We start from the raw sequence: 13,610 nt of genomic DNA, 5'->3' as shown, positions 1-13,610 counted from the left end.
ATTTCACAAGAAAGACAAGCTCAACAATATCCTATGGGCATTTTAGCTGAGATAGTAATGCATACACAGCACATACTAGACATGGGTGAATTAAAACTAAAATATAAGCCTAAGTGAGCATGCTTGACCACACAGACTAGACAACAAAATTATATTTAACTGGGGCAGATCAGACCATAGACAACACATAAAACATGATCAAATCATCAAAAATTTGATTAACAGTAGTGTATAACATCATCTTTTCTCACACCAAATTAAAACGTAAGGAATCATACTTTACATTTAGGCAGGCTGGATCAAGTTAGCACATGAGACATGTTTAGTCAAGACAAATCATATCATTGGAACCAAGATTTAACATATCACATAAACTCAATAAGACCCTAACAAGACTGCATCATATATTAAAGGAATAATAGGTAGGGATCAGATTATTAGGTATTTCTCAAACAAGTTCTAGAATTGGCCACTACTTCATAATGATCAAAAACTAATTAAAACTTGATTAACGCAGTGTATAGACATGCTTTACCAGAACAAAACTAACACATAAGAGCATACTTTAGCTTTAAGAGACTAATCTAGTTAATACATGAGACATACTAAGACAGATTAAGCTTAAATTAATATAAAGACTAAACCAACTAAACTAAAAGTAACATACAAAAGCATGGTTTAGCTATATAAACTAAATTAACTAACACAGAAGCATATTTAACTAAACATAAACCAAACTTAGCATATAAACACATAAACACATATTAAACTACTAAAACTGAAATTAAACCAACTAAATAAGAGTTGTTTACCTTTTTCGAGTGCAGCGAACCAGGGTGCGGGGTCTTGGATCTACACTCGAATATTAATATCTCCGAGTTTGCATGCACTCGGATCGTGGTAATACCAGAAGCAAAAGAAAACAAAAAAATGATTTAGTATTTTTGAATCGATATCAAGAAATCTTGAGACTGATGAAAACTAATATTTCTTAGGGAATTGAGGCGGCTCCAAATACTCCTCCAAAGTGAATTAATAAGCGATTATTTATAGGAAACGTCTAGGGTTTTTTGGGGTTCAAAGATTGGGCGGGATTTTAAGCCGAATTCTTTTCAAATCAAAATGTTAGGAGGCTTTGTTATGTCATCGAACAGAGACAAAGAAGAAGGAGACAAAACCTATTAAAACCTTGTACCCGAAAAATGAAAAGGAACTGATAAAGAAAAGATTTGAACTCGCAAATGACAAAACTCATTAAGGTTTTTCAGATCGGAAAGAAAAAGGAAAAAAGAAAAAGAAAACAGAGAGAGGAAACTCGCCTCTTCAACGTTGACCCTGATGATGGGAAGGTACAAAGCATTAATTTCTATTCCCGAATTGGCCATGCATGGACTGCGGGAGCAAAAGATATCTGCGATTTCACCACTTTCGTCGAGGAGCGTAGAAGAGAGAGAGAGAGAAGAGAGATAAGAAGAGGAGTGCGGCGAATGAAGAAAGGGATATGTAACCCTAGCTACTTCATATTTTGTGAAACGAGCGGGTCGGTTCGGGTAGTGGGCGGGTCGGGTAGGTTTAGATGAAATGGGCTGGTAATTTTGGGTTGGGTATTGTTTAATGACAATTAGGCTGGTCCGAAAAAAGGTTTGTGGGTTGAATTGGACGGATGGGCTAAAAAAATATATTTTCTTCTTGTGCTATGTTGGGCTTCTAAATTTGCATAAAAGACCTCCTTCAATTAGTTATATACTAACGTGTGCTAAAAACACTACTTACTATAAAATATATTTATTATTACTCGAATAAAATTATACGATGTCATAATAGCCGTGCAATAATATTTTAAAGTTTAACAGTAAGTAAATACTATTGCTTAATTGCGTAAAATAAAATGCGATGCGTGTGTGCATAAAATGCTAAAAGTGATCGTAATGCAAATCATAATAATGGTAAATATAATAATAATAATAATAATAATAATAATAATAATAATAATAATAATAATAATAATAGGCAATGGCTATAATTGGATAATAAACGGCGGTATTAATAGAAAGATAATTAAAATTGCGGTAACGTATAAATGACTATTCTTAAGCTATTAAAAATATTAGGAATGTCAATAAATATTTTTTTTTTGAAGGGAGGTGGGACAAAATTGGGTGTCAACAGGCAGATCGCTTGGTGTTAAAGTATTCAAGTAATCTTCCTGATAGTAATTGTTGGTTTCATCCTCTGCAGAGTCAAAACTAAGAAATGTTCTACTTTCACCAGGAAATATGGAAATCAACGTCTCATTTAGTTGATCAACATATTCATTTCTGCTAGCCAGGATAGCCCTTTCGGTCATGTATTTTGCACAACTTGTGTTTTCATCTAACGATGAAAATATTTCACTTATCAAGGCATCTTCACCAATACTATCACCATTATTTTCGATAACCAGTTTCTTTGGAATAAGTACCAAATCATCTCTTAGTGTAGGTTCCTCCCCGTTACCTATATGTAGTAAGAATTCATTGAATGTTGGATCTGTTCTTGCCCTCATATTTCTTGTTAATTTAATCCTTTCCATCTGAGGCCACAAGTAGGATTTTACCAAGCATGCATTTACGGTTTCAGCTCTGGTAGATTTTGGAACTACTGGTATTACTTGACGAAAATCACCTCCGAAACCATTACTTTTCCACCAAAGGGTTCCTTAACGTCCAATATATATCTAAAGCTCCTATCAACCGTTTCAATCGTATGACGGTTTGCCATAGGTGCTTCATCCCACATTATCAGCTTTGCTTGTTTTATCAATTTAGCTCCACCACTTTGTTTTGACATATGTGTGATTGTCGTATCAGTTGTTTGAAGCGATATGTCAAATTTAGAATGAGTCGTACGCCCCCCCCCCCCCCCCCCCCCAGTAAAAGAGCTGCTGCCACACCACTTGTTGCCGTTGCTAACGCTATGAAGCCTCTTGATCTGATATTTTCAAGTAATGTGCGATATAGGAATGTTTTTCCGGTTCCCCCAGGTCCATCTACAAAGAACAATCCTGCTTCTCCACAATCGACTCTTTGCAAAATAGTCTCGAACGCTTGCTTTTGTTCAGGATTTAGCTTTGATCAAAACCTTCTGGAGGTACTATTATGGACTTCTCTTCCATTATTTATCTGAATTCTTGTGTAATCCCGTTATCCAGCCCATGATCAAGTTTAGGTAAGTCATATTTTTCAATTCTCTTACCCATGCTCTCTAAGAAAAAAATTGATGCTTTTCAGTGTGCATTGAAGTTGAGCAGTAGGAGAATTGACATGTATTCTTTTAAAATATTTTGACATGTCTTCATAATAGGCATCCCAGAGCTTTCTAACATCCTTCGGACTACAATGCACCAAAATTGTTGCAAATAAATTTCTCAGAGCTAATGGCATTTTGAAGAGGACTGCTTCACGTAAGCATTCAGAAATGCTGTTATCCGATTCTAATAAACCACTTTCTTTTGCAGCTTCTTTGAATGTTTCACACGTTTTCCCATTTACAGTCAGTAAGTATTCAAACGAAGTCGGTCCTACGTGATTCAATAATAATCTCAAATAATACCTTTCGCCTTCTCTTGGTTAGTTGTAACATTAAAAAAAATAAAAAAAAAATAGATTAAATTTTAAGAATATACAAATATTAAAAGTGTTCGTATTGGATGCCTTACCAACAACAATTCGACCAATTATTGATCTTGTTTTTCTTTTCGTCCACTTCTTACCCTGAGAGTTCCAGACATAATACTCCGAAAATTCCTTGTATAGGTACTTCCGTGCTTCACTATCCGCTGAACATATCCAGAAATACTTGGTGAGCATGGTTAGCGAGGCATATTCCCATGCAACAACATTTTTCAAATTTTGATTGCTCCAATAGCACACTATATGTCAAATGGCATACTTTTATATCAGTCGTCAATAATATCCAATTAAATTATTAACTAAAAAAGTTTAGGAAACATATCAAGTAGAGTTAGAGTGTAATTTTAAACTTTGAGAATATGTAAAACTTGAGTGCTTAGATTAAATAGTAATATTAGATAAGAACGGTTAACTAATTCGAAGACGTTGGTTAATCTTGGTTCTGAATTGTACATGCACGTTGGCGTGTAAGTATCTTATTTTTGTTTAAATGTTAGCAGAAAATTGTTGAATATATCAAAGTTAAGTGATGTGTGCTTTTATGAACATGTATTGGCAGTTTTTGCTTTGTTTTTCATTTATAATTGGAAAATTCTATCTTGATGATTTATAATTCTCTGGTATTTTCATCTACTGCATGTTTATATTTATTCCTGAGTTAATCCGACAGGCTAGATACAAGCACATATTTGTTGACGTCGGACTTGGATTTCATGTGGAATTCACTTGGTTGGAAGCTGTGAATTAAATATCAGCAAAGGAGGAGAAATTAGATAGGTACGATTAATTTTTGTTTCTGTTAGCAGTGCTGTATTTATATTTGAATGCTTAAGTTCAATTACAACTCCTTTAAAAATCTAAAGATTGTGGAAAGGATAACTTTGGTCACGTGATAAATTCGGTCTGCTGTTCTTATGGTGTGTAAAAGAATTATGAATGAAATGTAAGGATTCAATAAATTGGTCATCGCAATAATAAAACAGATATCTCAAGCAGTATTGAAGAGGATGTAGAGTTCCATTATGTACAAATTACAAGTATATGACATAAGTCTATCTAATTTAGGTTGTCTTTGAATTGATATGACTCAACTTTTTCTCCCATATGGAGTACATAGGACACATGGTTAGTCAGAAAAATTAATTTCTTAACAGCTGTATAAAGATACAGTTCTACTTCATACTTATTTAATAACCGGTAACTTAGAATCCTAGTTATTTCATCAAAAGTTTAAATAAACATAAATGTTGGATAGAAATAGTTTAGCTGATTGTCTATTCGGGAGATGTAGTTGAAGGTTAATGACTGGAGGCTGCATTTCACTAAGATTGAATTCATAAATTCTGCATAGTGCTTCTGGCGCAGACACCCAACGTGCATCTTGAAAGGTTTGAATTTCATCTATAACTTTTTCCCCATCATCTGATTCAATATAAACGGCACACTTATCATGTCCTTTATATATATATACTTGTAGAGATACTTTATTGCTTTCACTCTCGAGCAAGACTCTACATTGATGTGACAATTATAGTAACTATATTTTACTATAATTCCTTACATCGAATAGCACAATATATAATACCATTTTTGGAGAGCTGTTGCTTTTTCAAAAGCGGGGTTTATCAACATGCTGCTAACAGATGTAGAAGATATCACAGGATTCCCTTAAAAAATATAAAAAAATTAGTGTAATTAAAAGATACACAATTTACCATAAATACAACAGTTTTTAATATATTACCTCTGTATATTGTACCCTTAACATCACAGAATGCTATAATAGGTCTTTCAACTGTCAACTTTTGTAGCCGTTCATCCTCTATTTCTGAGAAGTCGCCCCATAAAGTTATAATCTTCCGATCACGCCCGAATTTTACAATTAAACATATAAGATAAAAAAAAAGTATCACAGCGCATTCTTCCGACAATTCTTAAATCTATATTATTGGAGAAAAAACGAAAGAAAGTGAAGATCCTTTCCAACATTCATAAAAAAAAAAAAAAAAAAAAAAAAAAAACCAATAGTAAAATCTTCAATGATGAATAGGTAAACTAAATTCAACTTACATCTCGTTCATAAGTACAATTTCTCTTCATTTTGTGTTTCCTCCCAGGAAGGCCTTAGAATCCACAAAAATGCCAAGTATATCTAAAAAGAATATTTAACAAACACATGTAATCTTCTAAGAGATTTTCGAGTAAATAGGAGTAAAATATTGTGCATATATTTAATGTTAGTTTAGTTGATGAAATCTAAAGAAATTACCAAAGAATGTTTCATCGGTGCGTTTTGTTGCCTCTTCGAATCAAACAAAATTATTTGAAAAAGTAACGCTAGAAAAGTGACTGTTGCATTCTTGAACTAAAGTACTATCCCTGAATCCAACCTCAATCTCCTTGTTCACTGATGGGAAATTAAGATTAGCACCATTAATGCATCCGTTTATGATGTAACAAATCTTGTATTGTTGTAACTGCTCTTTTCACTTTCCAATATGATCATTGAAAAGTATAGCATTAATTTTTGTGCCCTGTAAAAAGTAAAAATTTAATGGTTGAATACATATATGTAAAAATATAGAATATATACGAATATGAAAGTACTATTACCTCTTCGTCAACTAATGTCACAGTCTTTCGAAGACCTTCGTTCGTTCCCCTTTTATACTCTTTTACTGGTCCACTTCCAATTAATAAGACTCTTATTACCCAACAGGAATCACATCTCCTTAAGATGTTAATTGGCACACATTCATTCGCCAAGTCCTTTTCAGTTTCTGTTGCACAGTTGTTCACCAACTCCTTTTCAATTGTCATTACAAGATTACCTAAAATAAACTGTGCACAAGAGCTTTAATCATAATAATAATGTATAATGCTATAAATAATTTATTTTATGAGATGTGAGGAGATTCGTGCAGATGAAATTTGTGAACGTATGAGTATACTCAAGTATGTCAGTTACAAGTAACACAAATCTCAAATAACATATATCAATATTACACTCAATTAAAGGAGACAATCTAATTTAAGATTTTTTTAAAATAAGCAACTGGAGCTGGCGTAGCAATAAATATTACCGATTATGAAACTAAAGATGGTGGTGAAGAGTTTAGCAGATTTTGATAGCTTTTGTTCTCTTTATTCCAAATTGCATATGATGTTAGTAGATAAATTTTATCTGATGAATCAATACATTGTGCAGTTAGCTAAAGAACAACTACAGTTGGAAAACTCTGTGATACTGCATATGAATTGGCAAGTTAACAGAGTGAGAATAATATTAGCATGTTTTGGTTTGAATACATGAATGCAAAATTCATATAGAAGACAAAAAAAGGAGAACCTGGAAACATACAAAGCTGGATATTGCTGAGCTACTACAACGTTGATGAAGAAGAATGAATCGTAACTCCTTTTATAGAAGTGTATTCATAAAACCAAAAGGATTTGATTTTGTACTCGTATATGATTTGTATTAGGAACCAACTGTAAAAGGAAAAATAGGAAAAAATTCCTACGGTTGTGTATCAAAACCTTCCTTACTTGGACTGTGGAATATACCATATACGTGCACTTTGAAGTCCTTTTAGGTTTTTTTATTGGAGTTTTTATTTTGAAAGGACTCATATGGTAGTATTAGGACTCCTCGACAGGTTATAGTTTTATGGAAATTATTCTTTTGGCAAAAAATAAGGTAGGGTTTTTACTATTATTAAGGAAAAATAAGGCAAGGTTTTTAAGGGTTTTTATTATTAAGGTAGTTTGTCTTTTGCTAAAAATAAGGAAGGTTTGTATTAGGAATCAAATTCATACGGTAGTCCATACAGGTTTTGATTATTACGGAAGTTTTCTTTTGCTAAAAATAAGGAAGGTTTATATTGGAGTTTTTATTGTGGAAGGAATTATTATATATTATTAGTGTTTAGCAATAATATATGTAAGAAATTAGTAAATGACTATTTTGTCAATCAATATTTCTAAGGCCCTTCACGCTTTTAATATAATATAGATTAGTTTAAATTTGATTTTTTTTTTCATAGAAATAATACTTATTTGTAAAGGCAAAAATGATGTGGCAACTTTTATCTGATGTGGATACTAATGTTTTGTCCACATCAGCGCAGTTGAAAGACACACATAGTTAGAGGGGTTTAAAATGTTTGTTTTAATTGAGTTGAGGGGTTTAATTGGCAAATCCGTAAGTACGAACACCGACATGACAAAAATGGACGAGTACAAGGGTCTCCTAAGCTATTCCGCCTATTTTCGTTTACAACTAGAGCATTTTATTAGATCTTACTAATCACTATACATGCCTAGTCATATGGTATCACATAAGTTGTGACGGAGGGAATAATAAATTACCCATAAACAAACATAATTTCCTCACTATACATGTTTATTGTACTGCTTCCTCCGTCTTAATTTATGTAACACACTTTCCTTTTTAGTCTACCTTAAAAAGAATATCACAATTTTATATCCAGAAATAATTTAACTTTATGAAATAATTTACAACGACATAAATAACTAACACTTATTTTGGATCACAAATTCAAAAATCTAACTTTATCTCTTGAATTACATGCCTAATCAAATGGTATCACATAAGTTGTGATGGAGGGAATAATAAATTACCCAAAAACAAACATAATTTCCTCCAAATAAAAACAGCGACCTCTTGTCACACCCCAATCCTAATAGGGCATGATGGGCACCCGACCCTTACTTAGAGCCGAGCGAACCCGCTGGTTCTCGTTATACTCATAATCTCACAGGACTCTTAAGTCATGAAATGAAATGCATAATGAAAGCTTTTCGAAAACATTCTTTTCGTCTTTCTAGAATCAAATAAAATCTGTAATCATATGAATCTGTACAGTAATGCATAATGATACATCGGCTTAAATAGTCGCTTACAAGAATGACATACTATATATGTGACTCTGTCTGCAAAGTCTCTAACATAAATCAATATACCATAACACACATACTCTGACTCGGCAACACTCCGGAAAGAAATGGAGCTCGTCAATCCCGCTGGAACATCTTCTAGCAATATCCTCTACTCATCTGTATACACCTGCGTGGCATGAAACGCAGCGTCCACAAGAAGGGACGTCAGTACGAATAATGTACTGAGTATGTAAGGCATGAGTAACAACATAACATAGTTATGAAAAGTATCAATGGAATAAGAGAGATAACCTGTACATCTGAATGCCTCGTAGGCGGATGTCATGCATGCTTAGCCTTAAAAAAAACATTTTTATACATATACATAGTAGCATGCCCGGCCATTAAGGCGCAGTGTCATATATAATATCATGCCCGGTCATCAAGGCTCGGTGTTATCATCATTAGCCTGCGTCCAGGCCTCCCGCGTCCGGGGCAATATCATAACATGCCCACTGCAGTGGTGTGCACATCTACGTGCCTGCCCGGCCGACTATAGCACGGCGCGGTGTTAGAAAATACATACATATATATATAAAGCATGCATGAGAGCCAAATAAAAGCTATGAGTACATCGGAGTGACGTAAGGTCGGTAACCTCCGATTATATTATGGAATAATCATCGTCGCTTATCCTATCTCGAAGGAACAATTATTATAAGGTGAGATTACCAACAATGAAGGAAAATTAAGAAATTGCAAAATTAAGCTCCATCACCTCACCTCATAAAACAGTTATGAATTACTTTTGAAAACGAGGAAGATATGGAAACATTTATGAAGCCATAGCATCGGAATCATGCCTTTAGAAGCTCAATATTATAATAAGGATCACGAAATTCGTGGACTTCTAGAATTTGCGGAACCAATCATATTATGAGTACGACACAAAGATTTATAATGAAAGGATCATGCCTTTAGAAAGAAGGGGACTAGCCTTATACCTGGAGGATAATTTCTCGACTTGCAACTTACTTCCTGTCTTGCAATTCACTTAAGATTATTCGTCGCCTCGTAATCTACATATATAACCATTCATAATATTATTAGGCTCGTCATCAGGCACTTGTCTCAAGACTTTAATTAAAATCTTTTTAGATTCTGTCGAAATTCGGGCAGCATCTCCCCTGTTTATATGCCTAGCCTGAAATCTCAATTCAACAACCAACACAACAATAACAATACCAACATCAATACAATCATTTCCATACCAATATACTTCCTAAAACATCCCACACGATGTTTCCTAAATTTCTCAACTAACCAACTTGTGATACGACTATTTAATAACTTTATTTCCGTAAAGAAGCCGAAATTAATACCAACAACATCAATAACAACATCCTCAACATCCTACAAGATAAATATATATATTTTATCCAAAATTCTCTTCAACCCTGAATCCATAATTCAACAACACTAACACAAAAAAATATAACCTTTATTTCTTTCAATTACTCCTTAATCCATATTGATAAAGAAAGAAATTCAATGATTCATACCTTGTATTTACCAAAGTAACAAGATCTTCAATTTTTACTTGTTCCCAAGCTCCTCCAACACCAAAATGAAATCTTAATCGTGTCTACACGTTGCCCGGACTTCGATTAGTATTCCGTAGCTTGAAATTTTGCTCAAAATCTTCACATTTATGTGAGATTAAGAGCCCTTTTGGTGGCTGAAATTTCTGGAACATTGGAGCATATTTTTGATGAAGAAAAATGGGTTTTAGCCCCTTTTATATTAAATTGGGTCGGCATCACTGTAGCTATAGTACTGTAGCATTACTGTAGCAGTTCTGTTTCAGCTTTGTCCGCTCAGTTTGTAACGTCTATAATTCTCTAGTCCGACGTCCTATCGGCGAGCGGTTTGTTGAATTAAAAACTAGACTCGGCGAACTACATTTTAGGCTTTTGTTTCACCTTAAAACTCCTAATATACTAGGAGATATGCCCCTCCAAAGTTGACTAAAAATCTGCCAACATTTCTCAAATTTTCGTCAAACTTATTTTCTTCAATTTGCTTGACCTCGAAACCTTCCGAAACTATCCATACATGATATTTATCATTTATTATACATGAAAATAGCCAGGTTCTTGTGTTTCAAAATAGTCTTTCCCGATTACGGCTTACGAGGTCGTAATTCATCCTTTTACTTCGTTGTTACATACTTCCCATGACTTGTACCTTCCAAAGCATCATGGGACGTCTCCGATATTCCATTACCACGGTGATGTACGTGTCATGCTCATTCTCTAAAAGTGCGGGGTGTAACACCTCTCTTCGTTTTGGATCCCCACCAAATGCCTCAGAATAACGGACGTAGGGGCTCATTATCGTCATTTCAAAGCTTTCTCCTCTAAAATCTTAATCCAGATTTTCCATTGCCAAAAATCTGTTCCCGACAAATTTTGCTAGCAGAAAATAAATAAATGCAATCATAAAACAAATGTGAGAAAAAAATCATTTTATTGATATTTTTGTGAGTACAACTCTTGATGTATCCCTTGATTCTAATCTCCATATTGTTCGCCTTGATTCGAGAGCCAATGTAGCGTTTTTCTCGAAATGAAGGATGAACTTCTATTGATGTGTTGAATCTTGGAAGAACTTTGAGCAGCACTTTGGATTGTTCTTGAGAGAAGACGTCTCTCGAACACTCCTTCTTGTTGAAGACCTTTGGAGAAGACTAATGTGGATGTTGTTGCTCTCCTTTGTGTCACGACCCAATTCACGAGTCGTGGTGGCGCCTACACTATCCCCCGAGTAGGCGAACCACATTCCCAATAACAAGTTAAATAAGTGAAAAATTAAAAAAGAAGAAGAAGTTATCAAGTCTTAAATACTTATCATCGCTAGAAATGTCACGACATCCCCAAAATCTGGTCAAAGGGTACAAAAGCGCTAAACATAGTCCGGAATACACGTCTGAAAATACTTGAAGGCTACATATTGTCTGTCGAATACAAAAACAAAAATAAATAAAGAAGGTCCTTCAGGGGTCACGGATGACCAAGTAGCTCACCCTGAATGACTGAAAGATGTCACCCTCGCGTATCAGCTATGGGGTGTAGAACTGGAGCCTGGATCGTACTCTGCACTCAACAAAAAGTGCAGCAAGAGTAGTATCAGTACAACACTAGTACCAGTAAGCATCATAGGCCGACAATGATTAGATAACGCATGAAGAAGTGGAAACTAACAAGTCGCACATAGAGAAAACAGGTATGGTCACGTATCATATACAAGTAAAGTGTAAAGGAATCATAAAATCAACCAAGACAGATATAGTTCACCAAATGATCAGTCAAATATATGAGTGGATGAATGCAATGCAATGCAACAGTCACCTCTCTCACTCCACTCTCGTACACACATGCTAAGGGCAGTGCCTCAAAGCCATAACCCATGGGGGACCCACAAAGTCCATATACCACTCGTGCTCTCCTGCAGAAACCTCGGAGGTTATCAATCACTCTCAATCTCCGGCAAAGACCTCGGAGTCTCTCTGACACTCTCAATCTCCGGCAAAGACCTCGTAGTCTCTCTGTCGCTCTTAATCTCCGGCAAAGACCTCGGAGTCTCTCTGTCACTCTCAATCTCCGGCAAAGACTTCAGAGTCTCTCAATCACTTACCTCACCATCATCACAAGAGTAATATGGAAGGCATGTCATGCATGATATCAGTCTCAACAATATCACCAATATACAATCAAAAAATACAAGTCATATTACTGTCCACTGTTCAATTATCAATATTACCATTCCTTTTCATGTGATGAGTGAGCTAGTATGTGACAGAGATACAAACAGGTGATAATCATAGAAAATAACACATATGGCGAGAAGCCCACATAATAGCTGACAGAGTCAACCTAATTGGAATTCACCTCCACTTCATGCCCAAAGGCCTATCATGCTATCCCCGTCACTTTCTACAACTACATACAATTCTCTAATCAGAGTCTAACTAAAGTAGACGGTAACCTACATCAATGCCGAGCGGGTGCCACGAACAATCAAACCAATGCCTTCCCTTTGCGTAGAGCCTCTGAATGATCGAAATCTATCAAATATGCGATCTACATTAGAATACGAATCTAAAGACACCCATATTGCTATACTTATATTCGAAATCCAAAAACTGAAATTTTATTAGAAAATCATATCACCCATAACCTAAGGGTCATATATCCAGAAAATTAGTCAATTTCATCATTAATTCTCATTTCTTAAGACTAGAGCTCAAAATCTTCCTTTACCCGAAAATCATATCTTAGGATTGAAATCTCACTTTCCACAACTTAGATACCAAGAATTTGAAGGTGTACATATAATTCAATATTCTAATACTCAATTTCATATACCTAATATAATAAAAATTGAAGTGGCTAACATGATAATCATAAGAGAATTTTTCAAAATCGGAAGAACATTGGCATAAACGTAAAACTGTACCCATACACCCATTATATCAACTTAGCAAAAACAGTGACTTACCATGCACCCATTATATCAAATATTCCCAAAGCTTATTTCATCATTACACTATAATTAGCTCCTCAAATCATTTGGTAATCATTATGACCTCCACTATCACCTAAGCTTTATAGCAAGGAACTATACCCGCAAAGAGATCTAATTCTACTTCACCTTCACATTATCATAACAAGAAGTTGCCTTCATATCCCTTAAACGATGGCATGAAACTAGGCAGAGGTGTAAATATGTAATCAGTTTTGAGAAAGTTGATGCCTTTCAAATCATGTACATAATAAAGGAAAAAGTATTTTAATTTTCCTACGTTTTTCTAAGCTATGCTACCAAAAAAAAAAGAATATGAAAACAATCCAAATAATGTACCTTCTTCCCTTCCAATGAAGACAAATAAATAAAGGGCAAGAGATGTACTTCTTCAATACAAGAAAACAAGTAACTACCCCTCTTACCCACTGCTTCCTTGTCTTTTCCCCTTTT

At 34.6% G+C, this 13,610-nt stretch overlaps 1 protein-coding gene across 1 annotated transcript; it reads right to left on the bottom strand.

The window, feature by feature from the left end:
* Positions 1-1,112: 1,112 nt before the first annotated feature.
* LOC132628883 (uncharacterized) lies at positions 1,113-2,829 on the bottom strand. Its single transcript, XM_060344637.1, has 3 exons — positions 2,665-2,829; positions 2,168-2,572; positions 1,113-1,178 (listed from the first exon to the last, which is right to left on the bottom strand). The coding sequence occupies exons 1-3, from the start codon at positions 2,827-2,829 to the stop codon at positions 1,113-1,115; spliced, it is 636 nt and encodes a 211-aa protein (XP_060200620.1).
* Positions 2,830-13,610: the final 10,781 nt, after the last annotated feature.

The sequence above is a fragment of the Lycium barbarum genome, chromosome 2, assembly GCF_019175385.1.
Source record: "Lycium barbarum isolate Lr01 chromosome 2, ASM1917538v2, whole genome shotgun sequence".
NCBI lineage: Eukaryota > Viridiplantae > Streptophyta > Magnoliopsida > Solanales > Solanaceae > Lycium > Lycium barbarum.
Note: the sequence above shows the minus strand (reverse complement) of the source record. Positions and strands in the feature narration are given on the sequence as shown.